The sequence below is a fragment of the Talpa europaea genome (assembly GCF_964194135.1).
Source record: "Talpa europaea genome assembly, chromosome: 15".
Lineage (NCBI taxonomy): Eukaryota > Metazoa > Chordata > Mammalia > Eulipotyphla > Talpidae > Talpa > Talpa europaea.
This window is the reverse complement of record NC_140083.1, coordinates 35,588,501-35,614,109: the sequence shown is the minus strand read 5'-3', so window position 1 is coordinate 35,614,109 and position 25,609 is coordinate 35,588,501. Positions and strand designations below refer to the sequence as shown.

Genomic DNA, 25,609 nt, shown 5'->3' with positions numbered 1-25,609 from the left:
CTGTGGGTCCCCACTGGAAGATGCTTTAGATTTGTGGCAGGCTTTGGAGCCTTGCTCTGGGCCGATCCCATTTGGATGGACTTTTACCCACGAGGGGATGGGTAACTTTGGGTGCTTCATTTAGAAACTAGACTCTGCCTTACCTGTATTGTTTCCTAGTTTTATTAAAGATCCTTCCCATTAAAGTCCCCTATGTTTTGTGTTGGTGCGGCGGATGGCAGAACCCATTTAGAAAGGGCAGGTTTGCGGGGCTTGGGCTGCCCCTCTCCCTGTCCTATAACACTTCCACGAAAGGAAGCCCCAAGCGTCCCGCGCTCAAGAAGGCGGTGGGCAGGGCCGAGCTCCGCACCAGGCGCTCGCCGCAGCCGGGGCCAGCGGCGCGCGCATGCGCCTCCTCCCAGCGGCGCAGGCCGCGGAGCCGTGACGCGCGCGCAGCTCCCGACCGGCCCCTGAGCCGAGGGGCGGGGCCAAGCTCCCACCCCAATTGGCCGCGGCGACGGGGCCTGGCGCGCGCGCACAAAGGCCTGGATGGGCCGCGGCTTCCGGCGCGCTCCTCGCGGGCGATAGGGGGCGCGCTTCGGGCGCGGGTCGGCGAACTCGGCTCTTCCCGGGGCCTGTGTGGCCCGGGTGGCTAGAAGGAAGATGGGGCTAGAAGCCGAGTCTGAGGGGTACCCCTAACCCCTCTGACCGAGGTCCTGCCGCTTTCGCCGCAGGAACCTCCTTCTCAGGACCTAGTGCGTTCGAGCGCCCTGTTGGCCTGGGCCCCGCGAGTGAAATGGTCGCCAGGGTTCATGGCGTCGGGCTTCCGCGCGCCCCGTGAAAGGAACTGGGGAGCCTCGGAGACCCCCCCAACTCCTGACGCGGAAAACTCCGCTTGGTGAGAAGTAAGTATCGGCCAGGGGGCGCGTGGTGGCTCTGGGGCTGCCGTGCGACGTGGGTGTTCCAGCTCGCGCTGGCCCCCCCCCGCCTCCGGCCCGCGAGCAGCCTTTGTGCGGGCCGTGGTGGGGGGCCGGGCGCGCGGGCTCGCGGAGGCTTTGTTGTGAGCGGCGAGCCCGTCGCCGCCCGGGAGGAGGGCGGGGTTTGGGGGCCGGCGTTCCGGAGCTGGGGGTCGGGGGGTGGGGCTCCGCTCGGGGTAAAGGTCACGGGGGCGCCGCGGGACGCCGGCCGCCTCAGGCTGTGGTCCCAACCGAGACAGGTGCGTGGGGTGTAGCCAGGCGGAGCTCCGCGCCGAGCCCGGGCGTGAGTGGGCTGGTTCGGTGGGAAGGTTGACTCAGCTTTGTTGCGCTGGTCAAGTTCGGACACGTTCCGAATCCGCAGTAGAAGGAGCTAAGCCCCGACTTGTCTCCAGCTGGGGCTATTTAAAGGGCGCCTCTTGCTGGCTGTACACACTGGCCTTGGAGATTCGTGCCTCGAGCACAGACGTGCAGCTCTCCCTCCCGATCCAGGTAAGGAGCCCCTTGTTTATTGGTTTTGCTTTTCAGTAGAGGCATTATTGATGTCCTTTCTACCCGAGTTTGCCTTTTTCACAGATGTTTCAAGTTGTTGTCATGTGTTTTTTTTCCCCCCCTCTCCTTGTAGGCAAATGTGCAATACCAACATGTCTGTTTCTACTGATGGTGCTGTAAGCACCTCACAGATTCCAGCTTCGGAACAAGAGACCCTGGTTGGTATTTTTGTCTGAAAATATTGTTTGAAAATAAAGTATTCCCACTGGAACGAAATGGTTCTTGAAATGAAATTTTATGTGTCAAGTTTCAGTTCTGCCATTCAGGCATGGGGTAAAGGTTAGCTGTAAGAATCAGTGTTTTCTTAGTCCTTTCACACACTGAATATAAAAGTGAGTTTCATTGCGTTCTTAAACATGCATAATAAAGCTTTGTTTAGTATATGATTGATATTTGTCCCCCCTATTTTGACCTGTTGGTATTTAATTTTTTAAGGAGTTTCTGAAAGTCGGAAATAATTCATGCTTGTTATAAAGATATTAGAAACGTACAAAGTAAAAACTGAAAATTTCTTTCAGACATGTCTCCTTTTAAATCTTTTTTCTATGTGCATGCCACTCCCCATGTATATTTGCACATATGAATTTAAATCTGTGTTATTGTCATGCATGTTATTATACAAAAGCAGTGTTAAACTAAGATACTGTAAATAGCATCCTTGACAATAAATCTACAGAATTCTTTTTATTATTTTTCCAGAATTCTTTTTGATGGCTACATAGTGTTCCATAGCATTAGTACACGTTTTAAAAAATTTGTGCCTTTAACTGATTTCTTAAATGCCTTTAGTTTTTGGGTATTAAATATAGTGCTGCTTTTTACATGATCCTTACACAAATGTTATGTGGATATTCATGTAAGAAAAATTTTACAGAAGTAGAATTCCTAGCTGTTAAAGTGTACACGCTTATTTCATTATTACTCATAACTTGCTCACCAGAAGATTGTAACTTCTGCCAGCACTGAATATTGCTGGTCTTTGTTATTATTTTGCCATTTGTGGGGAGAGGGTAAAAGCTACTGTAAATTGTTTATTTCTTCTGGGATTCGCCTTTCCTTACCTGTTGACTTTTCTCTTACATTTATTGTAGTTTGTTAATTTATAGTAGTTCCCTTTGATGTGAATTTGTCATTTACAAATGTTATATTTAACTTTATGCCGTCTTTACCCCCATGAGAAAGTTTTTATGAAGTCAGATGTGTTCACTTGTTGGATTTTGAATTTTATATCTTACTTTGAAAGAAATCTCCTATTCCAAGATTATTCAAATAATCCTGTGTTCTAGTATTTTTTTATTATTACATCTAAATTTTCTCTAGGATTTTTTCACTTTAGATGTAAGGTTAAGAATGGTATTGTCTTTTATAAGTTTTCTTACTAATGCATGTCTTTTGAGTTTTACTAAACTGATGGCTTTCCATTATAAGTTTTTTTTTTTTTAGCATTTTTTTTATAGAGGCATGTTTTATTTATTTATTTATTTATTTGTGTGTTTGTTTTGTTTATACATGCACTGGGTACAGTCAGAAGTGCGGGAGGGTGAGAGAATTCACCAGAGGCAGAGCGGGGAGCAGAGCAGGCAGAAGGACCGAAGTACACTGCTGAGGGGAGCAGCGGGCGGCAGGAGAGGTCTGCGCGCCATGTGGGACCCTCCTCAGGTGGCCGGGGAGCAGCTGGGGATTGAACTGGTGCCGCAGAGGCCCCGGGCAGCTTCGCAACCCAGCGCTCAACCACTGCGCCACCGGGGAGGCCCTCCATTATAAGTTTTTAATTTGAATTGTTTTATGTAGTTTGAAGTTAATAGAGCATATATAAAATTTTAGGAGAAAGGTAATTTTTTATGTTTTCTGAGGTTTCTACTTTGAATAACCTGAAAATAACCACGTTGAAAAGTGTGATCAGAACAATAACTAAGTGCTACATTTATTGTATATTTTAAAAAATTTCAGTTATTAAATTAACTGTTGATTAGCTGGAAATAGGCAGTTTTCTTAAATCTAGTTTTGAGAGATAGATCCCAAACTGGATGCTGTCAAATTCAAAGTGAAACAAAGGACTGGAGTATATTAAAAGAGGTACACAGGTCCCAATCCATTTAGGGGTGTCAGACTGTAAATGTACTTGAGCGTCGATAATTTTTTTTCGCAACATATAGCACTGTCTGGTGCATGGTAGAAGCTTGGTAAATGTTAGGTAGATACTGAAATACACCAGCCAAGAAGCAGCATGATATTGTAGGAAGAAAATGCCAGATTATAGTTGAGGGAAAGGAGTTGAAATTTCAAGCCCCTTAATTAATCTTGTCAGTTTGGGCTAGGTAGGTTTTTTAGCTTTCAGGAAAATAACTTGTAGAGAGAAAAGACTGGTAAAAGGACCCACCTAAAGATTTATTCTTTTCTCTTAGAGTCTGTAATTTAGCTAACTGTAAGTTTATTGAAGTATTCCATTTATGGCTGCTTGAGTTTAGCAGATTGTGGGCAGATGATGGAAATAGCTGGAGAAAAAATTCCCACTGCCTTCGTATGGGTACTGTTTCTCATTGCAACAGATGATATGTGAGGATTCTTATTATTTGCTTGATAATTAGATTTAGTATTTCCCCCCAGACCTCCTTCACAGTTCGTGATAATCATTTTATATAGTGTATTACATTTAGTAAAACCTTTATGACTTATTTCTTGAGGTCTAACCTTGTGGGGTTTTAAACTTTGTGTCTCTACCTTATTGAAATTTTTTATGGGCATGTTTGCTGTTGGGCTTATAGTTCTGGAATAATTTTAATGTGTAATACCAATTCTTTGTTCTTTCTAGGTTAGACCAAAGCCATTGCTTCTGAAGTTGTTAAAGTCTGTTGGTGCACAAAAAGACACTTACACTATGAAGGAGGTAAGCTGAACTAGAGGTTAAAGAGATACCTGATGTCTTACGAGTTATATATAGTTGTGGGAGAAATTGGCCATATAGAGGAATTTTCAGTAAGTAGCAGTGTTAAGTATTATGATCACTTAGAGTATAATTTTAAGCTGGAAATTCTAATTATACTTGAATTTCATTTCTCAGCTAGGAGAAATTTGAGATATTTACACTGAACATAGTATGATATGAAAACACTTGTGATATTTGGTGACAAAAACAGGTCTTGCTGGTAAAATGTGATTTGTTGCCTACAATTGTAATTGGAGGACAAGCTAAATTTCAGTTAAAAGTTAGTGAAAATAAAGATAGAAAATCTTTTTCCATACAAATTAATGGACCCCCTAAATTCTATCCAAGAACTTCTTGGGCATCCGTGGATCCCAGGGTAAGAGCTTCTGCACTAGAGGGACATGAGTACAGTATACTGATCTTTCTGGGATAGAGGTGAGCTGATTCATGAACATATGATCTGTTTAATGAATACATTTCAATGTATAATTCTCTAGCTTTAAATTTGGGCACAGAACTATGATTTTCAGTGAGAGATTGGGCCATCTTAGGCAAAATTTCAATATGAATGAAATGTGCCTGTTCCCCATCTCTCCCACTGAGTTTATGGAGTTCCTATTGCTTGAAGTACCAACAAATGTTACCTGTATCAGTATAGTGAGAAGAGATTCCGGACCCTTTTCCTTTTCAGCCACACTTTTATAAACTTCCTTGAGGGATGTTTGGTAGAAGTTTAGGTTCTCTTTCCCCTTTCCCATTACCTGTCAGCCATCTTTCCAGTCTGAAGTTATGTAGGAGTATTTCTTTATATCTGAAGCCTGCATAGCCAGTTGAAGTCTACAGAAAGTTGCTTGCAGAAATGTGTTAAGTTAAATGATGTTTTTGGGATTCTTAACTTGAGTTTGATATTTAATATATAATGATGTAAGGAAACTAAAGTATGTATCTGGTATAAGCAATAAGAAAAGACCATCATGAAGAATAAGAATGCTTATGCTAGATCATAACAGTAATGTATATGTTGTATTATCCAGTTGTAGAATCTTTGTTCTGGGGTTTATAGGAGAGAAATGGAAGCTAATATGGGGCAGTAAAAAGAACCTGGGGTTAGGAGTAAGAAAAAAATGGGTCAGTTTCCTTGTTTCTAATCTATGAAAGAGGAATGAAACAATACTTGCAAAAGTATATTTATGAACTGTAAAACACCATACATATTTAGGTGGTAGCCAGTAGGTTTCTATGTCAATATCTTAAAATGTATTGCTGTCTATTTTATCTTAATAGAGGACACAGAATATAGTTTATATATTCAGGGTCATTATTTTTGTTATTGTTGCACAGATTTTATTTTGATATCTTGGAGGACTGACTTCACATTTACTGAAATCTCCCAAACTGTTGTAAGGATATAATTGGTCAATTTCCTGTCTGTCTTATCTGTAATGACTTCTGAGGCTATTGAGGTAGTGTGGTGTTTGTACTATTTACTAAATGGCTTCAGGTCACTGTGATATTTATGTTTTTGATTCTGCTGCTTTTCATTGCTATCATTGGTTTTGCATTTTGCTGCTTTTTCTCTCTAATACCTTGATATTAGCAGCATTAAATCTTCAGGAAAAAAGACATTTTAAAATTTATTCAAGTAAGTTGGAGAAGCAGTGTCTTTTCTTCAATCAAATTAAAAGGAAAATATTTAAAAGCAACTTTTTTTAAGAGTGTAGAATGGTTATCCTAGATGGTCATGGATGTAGGTGCTCTTTAGATAAATGACATCATTGAATGTATTTGAAACTAACAATAAATTTTAATTAATCATCAGAAATCATATTTCTATTACAGGTTCTATTTTATCTTGGCCAGTATATTATGGCTAAAAGATTATATGATGAGAAACAACAGCATATTGTGTATTGTTCAAATGATCTTCTAGGAGATTTGTTTGGAGTACCAAGCTTCTCTGTGAAGGAACACAGGTAAGTTCTTCAGTTTTGGCCATTGTAAAAAGCCATTGGGTAGCAGTATAGCATATTGCTTGGGAACTTGAGCTCTGGAATCTTACAAACCTGAGTTTGAGACCTACCTAAGTCATTTACTAGTTGCGTGACCTAGATAAGTTAATTTACCCACTCTAAACCTTAGTTTCCCCAGTTTGTAAACTAGGAATAATATAAATATGTGGTTGGAGGTTATGATGATACAGTATATGAAGAACATGTGTTTGGCATTGAGAAAGCATTCGTGTGTTAGCTACAGTTACTGCGTATTAAAAAATAATATTATTGCGTCCACTTTCAAAGCAGTCTTTATACCACCATGTGGTAAAGGCTTAATTTGAGCCTTAGGTACGTTAGTGATAATTTCCGCTCTCAAATACCATGATGGCGCTTAATCAGTTGAATTTAACCCAGATAACATTTGTAGAATTCTTCTACTGGCAACTGAAGAATGTTTTTTCCAGTCATTTTTATATTTGGAATTCTTTGTCCCATTTGGTTTAGCACAGTGTGGAATCATGCATGTATATCTTAATAAATGGAGTGAATACCTTATACTTGAAACAGTTAACTAGGTTCTACTAGTATGTAATTGATCAAGAAGATTATAAAAAAGATGGTAATAAAATGGTATGTTTACAACTTGAAAACAGCTTCGTTATTTTATACATTCATTACTGAATATTGGGAAAAGACAGAAAGCTTGGAAAATAGGGAAAAAAATGACTAATTTGTCATCAAAAGGTAGTTTACCAGTCCTTTTCATGTGCCTGTTTTAACCAAGGTGTGAAAATACCACATTTGATTTTTGTCTTGCTTAATTTAATATTATATAAGCATATTTCCATGGACAAACCACTTTTGTCTAATATTTTTTTAAAAATTTATTTTACTTATGCATGCAAAAACTGGGGGTGTAGGCCAGAGGTTTGGGGAGTGAGAGCATTCACCAGGGACAGAGTAGGGCGCAGAATGCGTAGATCTACTGAAATACACTGCTGAGGGGAGCAGCAGGTGAGACAGGAGAGGTCTGCTGCACGATGTGGGTCAGCTCCTTGGCCTGGGAGCAAACTCATGCCGCAGTGGCTGGTGATAGCTTGATAATGAGACTTTAATCCCTGCGCCACCAAATAGGCCCCACTTCTATCTGGTATTTATGTGATTTTATACCTGACGTTGAGATATAAGCTCTACATTTGTAAATTTAAGAAATAACTATATTAGTCATCTCGTAGCATTTGAGTATTGACTTTTCTGGTAATGTTTAGATGTGTAGTTCCTGATACTGAAAACTTTAATTCTAATATTTTGGTGGGAACATTAAAAATGATGTCTTGTGACCAGTAAATATTTCCTGAAATTGTTAAAAAGAAGGAAAAATGTACCATGGTATCAATAACTGTTGGAATAAATGAATTGGCTTTCCGTTAGGTTATAAGCTCCAGGAGGGCAGAGATTTACTTACTTCATTTTTTTGTTTTCTCCAGGTTCTAGAACAGTGCCTGGCACTGTTCAGTCTGTATTTATTTAATGGATGAAAACAGCTTTCTAATTTTTAAGATTAAGAAAGAGAATCCACTACATGAGTGATTTCTAGCACAGAGCTAGAAAATTTCTGCTTGACAGTAATCTGTGTCCTGCACTCACACTCTCTGGAGTGTTTTTGTAAAGTACAAACAAGGCACATTCTGGGAAATAGAGATGTGAAATCTTTTCAGCTAAGAGAGCCCTTGGTGTTTATTAAAAACTGTTGTATGTAATTGTTGTGATTGGTGCTTTTTAGGTCCTAGACACTTGCCAGTGACGTAAATTAAATGCAATAATTTAAAATTTAGTTTACGTGTAGTAGATCATATGCGTTTAAAAGTCCAGTTCAATATGTTTTTAAAATGTACATTTGTTTTTTTCCCCCTTCCTACCAGGAAAATATATACAATGATCTATAGAAACTTGGTAGTTGTCAATCAGCAGGGTAAGATAATTTTGAATACCATAAATATATACTGTAAAAATATTTTAAAGCTATTTTGTGTATATGCTGTCATTCTGAAATTGTCTCTTTAAAAGTTGCTTTAATTTTAGTGAACGAGAATGACGAATTTAAGAGGAAGAAATACGCATCACCTAAAATAACATGATACTAAAGTTGTAATGTAGATTTGTGATAATGTAATTAAATATTGTGTTACCCATCAGTTTAAGCCTTGGTATATCAGAATTAGAATTTGTTTTGAAAGGTTGATATTTAAAAGGTGTAGATCTACCTTGAAATATGTACTGAAAGGCTTTAGGAACTAAGGTGAATTCCATTTGAGTTAGGTAGGACTGTTTGAAAGGATGGATAATGGACAAGACTTTGTTTACTAATATGTGAGTAAGTGACATTTTACTTCCCTACCTCTAGACGTGTGGTTCTCAGCTGGGTATTTTGGGGTTGCATATCCCTTTGATAATCTGATAAAAGCACTGGGTTCTTCCAAAAAGAAACACATAAATATGCAGTGATAAGCTGGTAAATATTTAACAGCCACTCTCAGGGAAAAGCCCTTATTTGTAGTGGTTGTTAATGTCAGTTGTATAAATAGCTCCTACTATGGCCATTTCCAAGCTACAAGCATGGAGTTGGGAAGAGATATATACAGTCTGCTTGTGAATACTGTTAGATGTTGGCTCCAATATGCTAGACTTTTTAAAGCACTTTACACATATTAGCCTACTGAATTTTCACTTTTTTGTTTCCTATTAGAACCATCAGATTCAGGCACACCTGTGAGTGAAAACCGGTGTCATCTTGAAGGTGGAAGTGATCAAAAGGTATCACTTTGAAATAAACTCAAACCCATTCTGTTAGATTTCTTGAAAATTGGAAAGGGTATTTCAAACAAAGATTCTTTTTTTTAATTTCCCTGATGTTAAGTTTGTGGGTTTTTCCCCCTTAATGCTTAGGACTTTGTGCAAGAGCTACAGGAAGAGAAACCTTCGTCTTCAGATTTGGTTTCTAGACCATCTACCTCATCTAGAAGGAGAACAATTAGCGAGACAGGTATATGTGAATATTTAATTTGCACTTTAAAATAACTTTTTTAGTGTTCATTCTCTAATGAAATGAGTTCATTGAGGATCAGTAAAATTGTGCTTTTTTTAGTTTAAATGGATTTCAGTTTCATTATTTTATAAAATACACTTGGCTTAAAAATTGTTTTCTTTAGCAACATTTTTGTGGTTGATTACAATAGACACAGTTTACTGTGCCTCGTTGGAGTTGATCATTAGTGAGCTCTCTTTTTATTCAAGACAATAGAGGACAAGGATATAAACTGATTTAATCATTATTTTTAGTCACCTTGGCAGTCATCTTTTACAGACAAAAGATAACGGAGGACGATACTGTTGCCTGATGAGAAAAAGTCATAACTTCAAACTGATTCAGGAGAGACTTCATCAGATTAATGATGTAGAATGGATAAACCCAGACTAGAACTTGAACATAAGGGCAGCAAGAGCAGGGGTCCTCTTATTAAATACCTGGTACTGGTATAAATGGGTATTTGGGGAAAAAGATCATTATATTTGTACCTTATGCCCAAATGAATTGCAAAGGAAGTAATGAAGTAATTTCAATACATTTGAAAAATACTTGGACAGTAAGTCAGAATATTAAAAATCCAAATAACATAGAACAAAAAGTCCAGAAGTTTTTCATAGTAAGTGCAAACTAACATATATGAAGTGATTTTACAGATACTAAAATAGGCCAAAAGTTATTTTTTTCTGGTCTATCATATTAACAAAGATAAATTTTTTTACTCATTCTTGTTAACCTGTTTGTTGGCACTTAATATATTAATTGGGATACATGGTTAAATCTTTGTGGATTATAAAAGAGTTGGAATTTCTACCATTATCCTAGTAACACCACTTCTAGGAAGCTGTCCTAGGGATATTAATGAGAAACTCAAAGATGATATGTATCGATATTATGTATAGGATTACTTAATCACTAGGAGGTATGAAACTTTTTTCATATGCTTCTAATCATTTGTATTATATGAATTACCTTTTTATTCTTTGACTTTTTTCCCACTCAAGTGTGTCTTTTACTTGATTGTGGTAGGGCTTTGTATAAAATAGATATTAACCGTCTTCTACTACATATGTTATTTTCTCCTAGTCTGACATTTACCTTTTAAGTTTTTTTTTTAATGTTTTTTTTTTTTTTTAAGAGGCATGTATTTTTTTTTATTTATTTGTTTGTTTGTTTGTACATGCACTGGGTATAGTCAGAAACGCGGGAGGGTGAGAGAATTCACCAGAGCCAGAGCTGGGAACAGAGCAGGCAGAAGGACCAAAGTACACTGCTGAGGGGAGCAGCGGGCGGCAGGAGAGGTCTGCGCGCCATGTGGGACCCTCCTCTGGTGGCTGGGGAGCAGCCGGGGATCGAACCGGCGCCGCAGAGGCCGCGGGCAGCCTCGCAACCCAGCACTCAACCACTGCGCCACGGGGGAGGCCCTACCTTTTAAGTTTTATGGTATTTTGTTTTCTTGTAAATTTAATTAACATAGTCTAATTGTGATTGTCTTTTTTCTTGAAGATTTCATAGTGTCATATCATACTTAATCACCCGGTATTATAAGAATATTCTTTTAAAAGTGCTTGAATGGTTCTTTTTTGTGTGTGTGTTCTGTAATCCATTTAGAATATATTTTGATGTCTGATATAAGATAGGACTCTCATCTTCCTGAGAGATGTGGTAATCTAACTTTAAGTCAGAGATAACTTAATGTAAAATGAAGTGGACTGTTTTCAACAGTTTGGATTTCTGTTGAAAATACAGGGTACTGAGGAAATTGTGACTTAATGGAGATGAAGTTCTACAAGCTTAAAAACCTTAAAGAAATACAGTGATCTGCTCTAACATTCAGTTGGACAAATCTATTTAAACTGCTAACTTTTGAAATGAGTAATTCAGTATTTTTCTGTTTAATTTCATTGAAATTAAATTTTAGTACAAATAGAAACTCGACAGTTAAATTTTAAAATAAATCACAAAATAGCAATCAATGTAATTATTCTGTTTTCCCTTACATGTCAAGAAGAAAATTCAGATGAATTAACTGGTGAACGACAACGAAAACGCCACAAATCTGATAGTATTTCCCTTTCTTTTGATGAAAGCCTTGCTTTGTGTGTGATAAGGGAGATATGTTGTGAAAGAAGCAGCAGCAGTGAATCGACAGGGACTCCATCAAATCCGGTAATTTTCTTGTTTTAAATGAAACAGTGCTCTTATTTTAAAGATCTGGTTTTGGCAGTTCTAATAAGCATTCAAGTAGAATGCACATATGAGATACGTGATTGCTAATATACACAAGTGGTCCATTTTTCTTTCAAATAAAACTATATAGATCTTCCCTACTCTCCATCTCAGGCTTGAGAAGGGTAAAAAAAATAGTGGAATTGGGTGGGGGGAGGGGTGTATATTGAAAACAAGTTTTTGTTTTTTTTTAAAGATTTATTTATGCATACAAGAACTGGGGTGTAGGCCAGAGGTGCGGGGGTTGAGAGGATTCACCAGAGACAGAGTGAGGAGCAGAGCAGACTGATCTACTGAAATACACTGTTTAGGGGAGCAGCAGGCAAGAGAAGAGAGGTCTGCTGCACCATGTGTGGCATAGAACTCGTTCTGCAGTGGCTAGTGATAGCTTGATAGCGCTGAGACTTAGGGCCACCAGGGAGGCCCTGGAAAAAATTTTTAACTATTAATAGTAATGTCACCCTACTACATATTGGAGAATCTTTGGGCAATTTCACCAATAGTAAATTAAAATAAACTGGAGTTTACAGTAGTCCGAGAATTCAAATTTAAAAGTTTACTTTTAAGGGCCTCCCTGGTGTTGCAAGGGGTTAAGATCCGCACTGTGAAGCAATCTGCAGCCTCTGCAGCACGAGTTCCATCCCCTGCCAGCCAGAGAGAAACCCACATGGCACAGCAGACCTCTCCTGTCTCGCCTGCTTCTCCCCTCAGCAGTGTACTTGGTCATTCCGCCTGTTCTGTTCCCCACTCTGTCTCTGGTGAATCCGCTCACCCTCTGCATCTCTGGCCTATACCCCAGCTCTTATATGCATAAATAAATAAATCTTTAAAAAATAAAAGTTTACTTTTAAGAAAATACAGGAACAGGGCCTCCCCTGGTAGTGCAGCACTTGAGCGCTGGACTGTGAGGCTGCCCTCAGCGTGTGCCGCGCCAGTTCAATCCCTGGCTGCTGGGGAGGGTCCCACGTGGCACGCAGGCCTCTCCTGCCATGCCTACTGCTCCCCTCAGCAGTGTATTTCGTCAGTCTGCCTGTTCTGTTCCCTGCTCTGGCTCTGGTGGGTTCTCTCGCCCTCCTGCGCTTCTGACTGTACCCAGTGTTTGTATAAATAAATAAATAAATAAATTAAAAAAAAAAAAAAGAAAATGCAGGGACAGAAATGAAAATTGGTTAAGTTAGGTATCTTAGATTTCTCCCATCCAAGTACTAACCAGGCCCGACCCTGCTTAGCTTCCGAGATCACACGAGATCGGGTGCGTTCAGGGTGGTATGGCCGTAGACAAGTTAGGTATCTTAGATTTCTAAGGCAAATTTATCTTGAATATTTAAAGTGAAAAAACCATTTTTTCATTATAGGTATCAGTAAGTGAGCATAATCTCAGCTTCAGGTTTACTGAATATAGGTGTAGATATGAGGGAAGATCTGCTTACTGATTGCACAGATGATGAGAGAGTGTCAGTATTTTTTGATTATTGATACAAAATTCCAAAGTGTTAGCCAGAAGTAAAATTGTTGGGATGTCACTGAAAGAAGTTTGGTAAAACTTTGTTAACAAGAATGCTTGACAGATGGAGTATTTTCTTGTCACTAAACACTTTTCTTTAAAATGTTATTAAATTTGGAATCTTATTTGTGATGACAGCAGTGTCTCGGTCATTCTGAATGTTAGGGATCACTTTATAGTTTCATAGTTATACATATATATATATATATATATATATATATATATATATATAGGTGTGTGGGGCTGAACTGATTGTGATAGTACATTTTTCTCTTGCAAAGCAGTGATTTCATGGATACAGATGTTACCACTAGGGTTAGTATTTAATACAGCTGTTACCTGTGTAAGCCACTAGATGGCTTGGTGAGTTCCTCTTAGAGCAGATTCTTCAGTCAGTAGACAATTGTCTGCCAGGTTCCATTTGGCACTGGAGATAATAGTGGTAATAAAGATAGGCACAGTCCAGTCCTCATGGAGAGATAGATCATCACCAATTAATTAAAATTTTAATTAATGCTATAAAAATATATAAATAATCTGAAATTTGAATCCAATTAAAACTTGATGTGTACTCAGATTTTATGTTTGGATAATTTTATTGCTTACAGATGGTTTAAGTAAAATTTCCCATTAAACTTAGTCTTTTGTTAAAGTTATTTCAGAATTCTAGCTGAAACAAGATATTAAAAGATATTTAAACTCTTCATTCTTGGTTTCTACCTGGGACACTACCTTTTTGGAAGCAACATTAAGGGCATTTTTTTCTTATTGTTTGTCCTATACTTCTAAAAATCCTGTCTATTAAAGTCTGTTGTTCTTCAAACAAGGGATCAAAAGACGAAAATAGCAGGCAAACTATAAATCGGAGCCATTCAGCTGGGGAGGGGGCAGGAGATGGCGAGGGATCAAAACCTGGGAAGGGAGAGCTCAAGAGACTGATGATGGTTCACGGGTGTCTCGGTGGTAGTAATTTTATGAGGATTACACACTTGAAAGGAGAATGAATGATGATGTAAAAAGTATATAAATTAAAAAAAAATCTTTTGTTCTTCAGGCTAAGTCCCTAGTTGTGAAAACTTTCTGTCGGGCCAATTTTTTCCCCCCTTCATTTTAGCTTGCCTCATATAAGAATGCTGTGGTTACCATTTGATGTCCACATCAAATGTTTGTGAAGATAATTTAAAGGGAAGTGCACTTGCTGTCCATCTTCCTTTTGAGTTTTAATAAATTGGAGAACTAAGTTCTAGGCTTGATGCTAGGAAGTTTATCTCAGGTGGGAAACGTGTTTGCAGGAGGGAACTTGATTTCTAAATGGGAAAACAAGGATTTGGGTTTGAAGTAAGTTTAAGATCCTGTAAACTGATGATTGTCACAATGGGAATTCAGGGAAAAAAAGGTTTTGGTTTTTTTTTAACATCAGAATTTAAGATCTTTCCAGACCAAACCTGTCAAGTGCTTTTAAAATACATACGTTTAAACGTTTCTGCATCATTCTCTTTTGAACTTTAACTAATTTTTTAAAAACAACTTAATAACTTTCTTCATAGTCCCCTTAGAACAAAGTGGGCAAGCTGTATCTGAGAAGGATTGGATAGTAACTATTTTGGCGATGCATGCCATAAGGTTCCTGTTGTAATTACTGAACTCTACTGCTGTAAGGCAGAAGCAGCTATACATGACAGGTTAACAATTGGGCATGGATGTGTTCAGTGGAACCGAAATAAGTGTGTAGTGCACCATAGAAGATGCTTTTCTGCGACTTAATTTTTCTAGTGATTTACCTCATTCAAAATTTGTGCATGAGGAGTTAGTTTATTGAGATATCCATTTTATTTACTTTTTTAGAGATGTTATTCTGGTTTGACTGGTGATTTCAACCTGAGAAATTGAGTCCTTGGTAGGAATTAGAATTGCTTTAATTTGATAAATGTTATGTTTACTGCTTCGATCTTTATATATAAACTATTACATATGATGGAAGTTTTAGATATTATTTAATCTATACTTCTTTCATAGTTATGAAGCATTGTGGCCTTCACCAGTTAAATATATTCAAGGTTAAAAAGTCATTTAGTGGCAAATCAAGAATAAGAATGTGTATGTTGACTTCTAAACTAGAGTGCTTTTTCTAGTTCTAGACTTCTACTTTTGTACATGTCCCTACCCTTAGCCACCGACAGCAAATGAAGTCCTAAAATGAGAAAATTTTTTAAAGGATTTATTTATGCATATAAGAGCTGGGGTACAGGCCAGAGATGTGGGGAATGAGAGGATTCACTAGAGACTGAGTGGGGAGCACAACAGGCAGATGTACTGAAATACACTGCTGAGGGGAGCAGCGGGCGAGGCAGGAGAGGTCTGCTGCACCATGTGGGTCACCTCCCGGGCTGGGGATAGCTTCATAGTTCTGCGTCTTAACCACTTTCGCCACCAGGGAGGCCCCTAAAATGAGAAATTATATGAGCAGACACAGAATTGTAAAAGGAAAAAAAATTGAAAGGTTGTCCAAAGAAATTATTCTCAGTGTTCTTCAAAAAACATAAATCTTATAATTATTGTATTCATTGTGGCTACTATTAGTCCACCAGTCTCAAGATACAAAGATGATATGGTCTTGATGCTTAAATTGTGTATATTCAGATAAAAAGTGTACATTCAAAATTATGTTTTGCATTATTTACATTATTTACATTCATTCCATTCAGTGGTGTCAGAAAGATAATTAAAGTTGGAAAAGCTCTTTAAGTTACCATATGGGCAAAAGCCTTGTCAAAAAGGGCTGCACAGGACTTAAAACTGTCAAGTTATTCCAGGTAGAGTGGAAAGGTGTAGAAATTGACCTGTGAAGTTTGGTGTAGGAGACAGTCTAGATTTGGCTGGTTGTTCATGTTTAGTGGAGGGGAGTGAGTATTTAGTTGGAGATAAGATGAAAATGTTAATTCAGTTGTATGTACTTGAATGCCAAGGTCATTTCAGCATTTTTCCTTTATGTAATACAGTTTTGAACAGGGAAAATAATGTAATAAAAAAGAATCTTAATCCAGTATCTGTGTGCAGGGTGGATCTGAGGAGGGAAGTACAAGCACAGATGAGAGTCGGGAAGCTATTATGGAGGCCAACAGGCAATACAAAGTAGCTTTTTTTTTTTTTTTTAAGATTTATTTATACAAGAACTGGGGTACAGGCCAGATGTACAGAAGGGTGCAAGGATTCCCCAGAGACAGAGCGTGGAACAGAATGGGCAGACTGATGAAATACACAGCTTAGGGGAGCAGTGGGTGCGACAGGGAGAGGTCTGCTGCGCCATGTGGGTTTCTCTCTGGCCAGCCAGGATCTAACCTGTGCTGCAGGCTGCGGACAGCTTCACAGTGCAGCGTTCAACTGCCTGTGCCGCCAGGGAGGCCCTAAAGTGGCATTTTTGTTTCTTCTGATTTTAGGATCTTGATGCTGGTGTAAGTGAACATTCAGGCGATTGGTTGGATCAGGATTCTGGCTCAGATCAATTCAGTGTAGAATTTGAAGTTGAGTCCTTGGATTCAGAAGATTATAGCCTTAGTGAAGAAGGACAAGAACTCTCCGATGAAGATGATGAGGTAGTGTTTTTTTCCTTAATTCTGAAGTTGCTAAATACCTTCTAAATTATTGATTGGTGAGATAGAAATGCATTCAGACTTTACTTGAAATCTTTGCTTCTTCATTTGTTTAAACTAGAATAATGTTTTGTGGACTTGAGGCTTTTCCTTATTTATCTTAAAACTGCTTATGCCAAGAAGTCAGTAGACCTTAATGAGGATTCTTAGTCTACTCAACAAATACTTAATTAAATTTTCATCTTTTAATATTAACTAACTTTTCATAAAAGTCAGATATACTTGAAATTAACACGTAATATCTCGAATGTGTTACCTGGAGGTTACTACCTTCAGCACTTTGTTTCAGTTTTATTTGATATCTCCATATTTATAAAATTAAAATGTTTGGGCTAAATTTTTGGCTTTATTCATTTTAAATACTTTTCTGTTGAATTGTTATAGTGAATAAGGTTTTCATTTTTTCCTTCCCCTTTACATTCATTCCATGAATTGATGCTAATGGATTTATTTTATTAGGTATATCGTGTTACTGTGTATCAGACAGGGGAGAGTGATACAGATTCATTTGAAGATCCTGAAATTTCATTAGCTGTAAGTATACGTTTACATTTTTAAGAAATTGAAAATGTCTTTGAGGTCAAGATTAGAAAAATGAGATGAGGTAATTTTATAAAGCTAAAATAATTTTTAAATTTTTTTTAAGATTTATTTATGCATACAAAAACTGGGGTACAAACCAGAGTGTGGGAGGGTGAGAGGATTCACCAGAGACAGAGTGGGGAACAAAACAGGCAGATCCACTGATACACTGCTAGCCCGTAATTGAACTCATGCTGCAGTAGCTGCCGATAGCTTGATAGCACTGAGACTTTAATTCCTGTGCCACCAGAGAGGCCCCTAGAATTTCAGCTTTAAAAGAACTTTATTATGGAAAACTTCGAAGTATGTACAGCACAGAATAGTCTGTGTATATATCTCTGGTATCTTTAGATAATGTGGTAAGATTTGCCATTAAAGAAGTACTTAAACTTTTACATTTCATGCTTTACTGGGTTTCCAAGGTATTAGGTTTTTTTTTTTTTAATTGTTGCTTTAACTTTTGTTCTGAATGTTGTCTTTTATTATATTTGAATAGGAAATCTCATTTTTTGGTCTGAATTAGAAACTGTTATTTTTATTTTTATTTTTTTTTAGAGGCATGCTTTATTTATTTATTTTATTTGTTTGTTTGTTTTGTTTATACATGCACTGGGTACAGTCAGAAGTGCGGGAGGGTGAGAGAATTCACCAGAGCCAGAGCGGGGAGCAGAGCAGGCAGAAGGACTGAAGTACACTGCTGAGGGGAGCAGCGGGCGGCAGGAGAGGTCTGCGCGCCATGTGGGACCCTCCTCCGGTGGCCGGGGAGCAGCCGGGGATCGAACCAGCGCTGCAGAGGCTGCGCGCAGCTTCGTAACCCAGCACTCAACCGCTGCGCCACCGGGGAGGCCCTAGAAACTGTTATTTAAACGCAAATCCGAAGGTGAAATTGTAACATTGTCAAAATTTTTTTTTTGCTCTGTTAGAAAATAATCCTATTGACTCATTTGGTTACGAGAAATGTTTCAGACATAGCTCTTGCACTTTATTGAACTCTTTGAAACACCCCCCCCCCCCACCTGTCCTCACTATCACGAGATCTTTATTTTGGGAGCAGAAGAAAGGATAAACAACTAAGGAACATATGTTTTAGATAGTGAAAGGGACAGTAATTTTTAATTGGCATTGATGGTTAAGAATGTTTTTGTCATTCCTTTGTGGATGAGCTTAGGGAACACTGAATCCATCCCTGGTTTTAGAGTACTGACGAGGGAGTCTTAGTGGTAGATTGAGCAGTATTGTCTAGCTTGATTGGGTGGACATTGGCTACAATATACAAGGGTGAACCTTAAAAGGAAGTAAAGTACAGAATAAAAGATCCCATAGCACTTGCTTCCGCTAAATGAACAAACTGTATCTGTGAATACATGTTTGTATATGATTTGACTGGAAAAAAAAAAAAGTACTAACAATCTCATATTTGAGGAAAGACTGACATGTTGTATATTTTATGTAAAGCATGAAATTCTGAAAATTGAGCTGTGTGATGATAAATTTACTTTTTATATACCTTTACATTTTACATACATTTACCTTAGGCTAGCATTACTCTAATTAGTTAATAAAGATTTATGGAAACTGTCTTATTTCATTGAAGGACTACTGGAAGTGTACTTCGTGCAATGAAATGAATCCTCCCCTTCCACCACATTGCAATAGATGTTGGGCCCTTCGTGAGAATTGGCTTCCTGAAGATAAAGGAAAAGAAAAAGGGAACATGCCTGAGAAAGCCAAACTAGAAAACTCAACACAACTAGAAGAGGGCTTTGATGTTCCTGACTGTAAAAAACCTACAGTGAATGATTCCAAAGAATCCTGTGTTGAGGAAAATGATGATAAAATCACACAAGCCTCTCAATCGCAAGAAAGTGAAGACTATTCTCAGCCATCAACTTCTAATAGCGTTATTTTTAGCAGCCAAGAAGAGGTCAAAGAATTAGAGAGGGAAGAAACACAAGACAAAGAAGAAAGTATGGAATCTAGTTTTCCCCTTAATGCCATTGAACCTTGTGTGATATGCCAGGGTCGACCTAAAAATGGTTGCATTGTCCATGGCAAAACAGGACATCTTATGGCATGCTTTACATGTGCAAAGAAGCTAAAGAAAAGAAATAAGCCCTGCCCTGTATGTAGACAACCAATTCAAATGATTGTGCTAACTTATTTTCCTTAGTAGTTGAGCTGTCCATAAAAGTTGAATTATATATTTCTAACTATATAACCTAAAAATTTAGATGTGAAATTTTTTATTTTTTCATCTATTTGAGTGAGACAGTATCTCCATGTAGATACCTTTTCTGTATTAAAATTTACCTACTTTGGGAGGACAATGGAATAGTTAGTTCTGTTTAGGAAAACTACATTTCTTTTTTATATTTTATATATTTTATAATTAATTTAATTAGAATTGGATATATATCTCATCCTTTACTCCATCCCTCATTTTAAATCATTTCCACTTCCTCTTAAATGGGGAGTATCTGATCTTTTTAAAAAATAAAGTGGTGCATTGAAACATAACTTAGTATCTTTTTGTGAAAGGAGAAGAAATTTGTATGGAAGATGTAATACTTACATTTTAGATACTTTTAACTTCCAATTCCTAGTTTATCTTTTTCAGAACCTCTTAAAATATTTCCACTTAAAAAGAAATTGTTAAATTTGGTACCATGTAAATAAAAATGCACTTCTCATTCTCCATTTCTTCTCAGTATAGTAAGAGCTAGGTGGTCATGATGTCAGATGAGAAGTCTTGAGCAAGACAGTACTTTATCAGCAAGACAATACTTTTCATTTATCAGCAAGACAATACTTTTTAAGAGCCTCACTAGAAGAACGTGGAATTATTCTAGAGGTCTAGTCTGTATATTAGGCGCGTTCCACACTTAATTTAGTGAAATCTATTGTTTTCCCTCTTTTGGAAAGCGATTTTTATTTTTTTAGGTAATATTGGTTTACCTCAGTATACATAATGCAGAAGTAAAAAAACAATTCTCAGACACTTTGAAATACCTTCTTGAACTGGGTTGGTTACCTGGTTCTTGGTACTTACATGAGTATCAGACCTTTGTTTAAGGCCAGTTTTAAAAATCCTTTAATTCACAAAAACTAATTCAGAAATTTAATAATAGGGACTGTTCATTTTTAAACTAGCAGGAAATTTGTAACTTCTCTAAATTGGGCAGAAATTATATGTCATTTCAAGAATGAAGAGATCAGGACATAGGATTTTGAAATATCTCAGACTGCATAGATTCACATCTTGATTTATTACATAAATATGAATCTTAAGAAGAACCACTTTGATTAGAGGTCCTGGTGTTTTTCTCCTATATGACAGATGTACATACTGAGATGCAGACACTGCTCGCTTCGGCAGCACATGTACTAAAATTGAGATGCGGACAGTAAGCTCATCTATTAAGTTTGCAGTAAAACTGTGGAATAATTTTGTACAAACTTGTGTGTGCTGGTTACAAACAGTGCATTGTGTTAAACTTTAAAAACAAATACCATAGACATACTTGATTTACCCAAATGGCTGAAGGAATCAGTACCTTAGCTACAAAATGATCCTCAAAAACATTAAAGCTTTATTAATTTGGGATTTATAATACTAGGACTAAATAGAATTGGTCCTTTGTGAGAAGGAAAGATTAAATGTATGCAAATAGATAACATGTAGCATCCCTGTGCTCTCATTACTAATATAGTCTTGTCTAAATTTTTAGGATTAGTATATGTTATTTATTGATAAATAAACAATTTATTAAATGGGCGACTAATTGTTTTAAGAATGTGGTTATTAGCTCTTACACTTCTTCCATAATGTAATGAGTTTTGTTAAAATAGAAATTGTATTTGGTTTTTTCGTTTCTGTTTTTTTTTAAAAATAGAAATTATGTTTGAATGTCATCTTTTTGGCTAATCAAAGGTGCAAGTCTGAATGTGTTTTATTGGAAAGGCCATACCTGTCCAGTCATCCCTAGTTATCTATGGGGGTGGGGTGGTCTTGGTTTCAGAAAACCTCACCCAGCCCCATAGCAAAATTCTTGGATGTTCAAGTCCTGTATATAAAAATGACATCATACTTTCATATAAGCCTTTATACATTCTCATATACTTTAAATCGTCTCTAGATTGCTTATACTACTTGATGCAATGTAAATGCTGTGTAAATAGTTATCATGTGGTATTGTTTAGGGAATAATCACAAAAGAGTCTATACCTGCAACCTTAGTAGGCCTAACTACATAGTGGTTTTTTGATTCATGGTTGAATCAATGCCTGTGGAACCCACAGACTTGTCGGCTTGACTGTACGCATATCAGTGGGCAACTTGATGCAATTGGGAGCCTTCAAAGCATTGAATAACACCGCCTTGAGAGAGTAATTTTACATTTTAGTAGGGGTGGGAAATGCTAGTTTCTTCTTAACCTTGTTCATTTATGTTTAGGATATAGCAGAATGACTTGAGTAGTTCTCAGCAAGTGATAGTGAAAAGTCTGGAAGGAATGTAGCCAGGGCACTTGTCAGCATGAAGAACCCTATTGTAATTGCCTATTTATTTCTCTGTTATCTGTGAAGCTAAATTCTATGAGGACCTCTTGATTGTAATACACATAAATAGGAGCTCAATAGAATGAATCAAAGCATTGGGACTGAATCTTGAAGCTCTCTTTAAAGCAAAGACCTCTGTGCCCCAAGCCAGATGATTCACTGGTTTCGCTTAGATTTTATTTTAACAGGCATTTTATTTTATTTATTTATTTATTTATTTTTTTAAATGTAGATTTATTTGTTTGTTTGTTTTTGTTTATACATGCACTGGGTACAGTCAGAAGTGCGGGAGGGTGAGAGAATTCACCAGAGTCAGAGCCGGGAGCAGAGCAGGCAGAAGGACCAAAGTACACTGCTGAGGGGAGCAGCGGGCGGCAGGAGAGGTCTGCGCGCCATGTGGGACCCTCCTCCGGTGGCCGGGGAGCAGCAGGGGATCGAACCGGCGCCACAGAGGCCGCGGGCAGCTTTGCAACCCAGCGCTCAACCGCTGCGCCACCGGGGAGGCCCTTAACAGGCATTTTAAAGGTATTGATTTGTGTTTAGGTTTGAAGGCTGGTGATAACTGCAAGTTGTCATGGCACTGTGTTGTGAAGCATTTGTAGTTGCACTTTCTGGCATGGATTGCGTTTTTTGATTCATGGTTGAATCTATGCATGTGGAACCCACATTGGACTCGGAGCTGAGTTTTGATTTAGTTCTTACAAAAGAGTACTTAACTCAGCTTAAAAAAGAAAAATTGTTTAAAGTTTGTGGCTGTGTATGTAACTACCATATAGTCTGCTTCATTTGTTTATAGGGAATTTTTTACATTTACAAATAATGCTGTGAAAAAGTAAGTGATTGAAAGCACATTAGTAGAAGATGCTCAGAAGTTTTACAAATTGTAGAATGGACTACTAACAGGAGCTAATGAAAAGCAACAGAAAATAGAAAGCAGTGTGAAATGATAAGCATATGAGAGAGTCCCCATGTGTTCAATAATTTATTATAAGTAATGGATTTGTAATGGTGTATATAAATATTGTTAGAATAACATTTTGAGTTAGGAACCATACTTGTAAAACATACTTGAATTCTTTTTCTTTTTTAAAGATTTATTTTTTTTTTAAAGATTTATTTATGTATACAAGAATTGGGGTGTAGGCCAGACCACTGCTGGGGGTGAGAGGATTCACCAGACAGAGTGGGGAATAGAACAGGCAGACTGAAATACACTGCTGAGGGGAGAAGCGGGCATGACAGGAGAGGTTTGCTGCACCATGTAGGTCAGCTCCCTGGCCGGGGATCAAACTCATGAGGCAGTGGCTGGCGATAGCTTGATAGTGCTGTGTCTTTAACCCTGTTACCACCAGGGAGGCCCCATACTTGAGTTTTTTTTTTTTTTTTTTAAATTTTAAAATTTTTTATGTCATTGTTCATTTTTAAACAATATTTGGTTTCTCCCACCCCCTCAGGTATAGTCCCCTTAAGAGTTTCCTTCACCAATGCACCAGTGCACCATCACCTCAGTCCCCTGTGCTCTTCTTCCTCCTCCTCCCCTGCAGGATGTCTCTGATTCATAATTGTCTGTTTTTGCTTGTGTTTTGTACCATTATTAATTTTTTACCCGATGTCTTACTTGGTTCCCCTATATTCTTGCTATAAGTGAAACCATCCGATATTTTTCTTTTCCTTCCGGCTTATTTCACTGAGTATAATTCCCTCTAGCTCCATTCCCATTGCTGCAAATGGCGTGAGTTTATCTTTTTTGATTGCTGAATAACATTCCATTGTGTATCCATACTTGAATTCTTACTGCCCTCTTTTAAAGGTCTCCCTTTTAAAAATTCACATTTTAAAAATTTATAGACATACTCCCTTCATCCTTGTTTCACTTCCATTCGTCTGCCTTCTGAAGAATGACTATTCTCTCAACAACTTAAAGTCAATTTATCAAAATATTTTTTTTCACGTTTCCACATTTTCAACTTTGTCTTTTTCCTGTTACAGTTTATTTCTTGGTTAAATTTTAGTACTTTTGTGTGTTTGCTTTTGGTTTATACCTTCTCAGACCTCATCCTGTATTACTAGGACTTCCTTCAAGATGATAGTAACATCTGCCTGAATCAGCTTCACTGACTGGTTTTCCCCATTTTTGATTCATTATAGATTATTTACAGATTACGTTCCTTCCCTTATTTGAATATATTTTTTAAACTTTATTATGTTGTTTGTTGAATATTATCTCAAATGTTCTGCCTGATCATTTTAGACTTGCAGAACTCTGTGTGAAACAGGTGCTTTTCTTTTCAATGTCTGTTGACAGTAACAAAGTTTTATTTGCGTCCTTACACTGCCTTGACTTAGTTTTCATCATAGTGGAGTAGGAAGGGCTAAATTCAAATACTGAATCTGGTACTTGCCTAGTCACCTAGAATTAGACACAAATGTATATATAGCGCCTCAGATGAGGTTTGTCACTTATTGAGAGCTTCTAGTAAGTGACAGTTTAGTAATATTCTTGTAGACATTCACCATAACTTCCAAAATTCAGCTGAGGTAGTCTTGAATTAATCTTTTTCCCCCCTACATTATCTCAACTCAGGTGTTCTGTCACATTTATACTTGTATGTTCCTTTGTATCTTGTCTCCACAACAGACTGTAGCATCCTTTGGTATCCTTCCATGTGCCTGTTCTGTGCACAGTGGGGTTCAGTACAGGATGTTGATTAACAAAAGCAGCCATGCAGTTTTCTCTAATTTACAAGGAGTTTTTAGAAAGTCCTCAAAAGTATTCTGTGTTCCATAAATTACCTAAATGACAAAGTAGAAACTACAAGGAAATCGTGGTCTTTAAAAATTACAGTGTCAGAATTGGGAAAGTTTTTTAAAAAAATTCCTCTGCATTAAACTCTTTTACCTCTTCTCACAGTTTATTTTGTTTGAGACATGTGAGATCTATTTTTAGCTAAGCACTTTTTTATCCCCCAGGCAGAAGCATCACATTGGGAGTTCTCTGAAGGTATCCACTAATAGGTAGATCTCTTAACAGTATGGACAGAATACTCCCAAAAATGGATTGCTGGACTAGAGAGCAAAGAAATGATAGGCATTTTATTTTCACTTTGATCTTGAAATCCTACACAATCTTTCAAGCATGAAGATAAATTCCATAAAAACTATTCACTTGTGTTGAAGGACAAATACTGCTGTCAACTGGAAAAGAAAAATTGACATAAGTTAATTGCTATTTTAGTATAAATGCTGGAAATGTTCATTGAATAATAAGGGGTTGGTAGTAATGGGTGTCTAAGGAGGTGCACATTTCAACATTGAAGTCTAGCTGAAATTTATCAGGTAATTTTGCCAAACTGGTTCCATAATAGAATGAATTCTTTTGAAAATAGAAAAATTGTTGGAAATTTATTTTCTAAATTGATATTTACCACTTTTTAGAAATTGGTGTCTGTAAATTATCCATTTCCTTGTCTGTATGTCTTATGTACTATTTGGTTAGCATGTTTTAGAAGGCACACATGAATTGGAGCCCAGCCTCTCCTCTGACTTGAAATTTGGTACTAGAGATTGCACTGATAAA

General features: G+C 37.6%; 1 protein-coding gene across 6 annotated transcripts; it reads left to right on the top strand.

Annotated features, from left to right (window-relative positions):
• Nucleotides 1–1,582: 1,582 nt before the first annotated feature.
• Nucleotides 1,583–19,645, top strand: MDM2 (MDM2 proto-oncogene; the record flags this gene model as incomplete). Of its 6 annotated transcripts, none has more annotated exons than XM_084255350.1 (10): nt 1,583–1,663; nt 4,318–4,392; nt 6,271–6,404; nt 8,348–8,397; nt 9,181–9,239; nt 9,372–9,468; nt 11,519–11,679; nt 16,681–16,836; nt 17,353–17,427; nt 19,070–19,645. In XM_084255350.1, the coding sequence occupies 10 exons, from the start codon at nt 1,583–1,585 to the stop codon at nt 19,643–19,645; spliced, it is 1,464 nt and encodes a 487-aa protein (XP_084111476.1). The 6 variants fall into 6 exon arrangements, with proteins under 6 accessions (XP_084111476.1, XP_084111477.1, XP_084111475.1 ...); XM_084255351.1 differs by having other exon boundaries at nt 9,172–9,239; nt 16,681–16,695; XM_084255349.1 differs by having other exon boundaries at nt 9,172–9,239.
• Between the last annotated feature and the right edge of the window lie 5,964 nt (nt 19,646–25,609).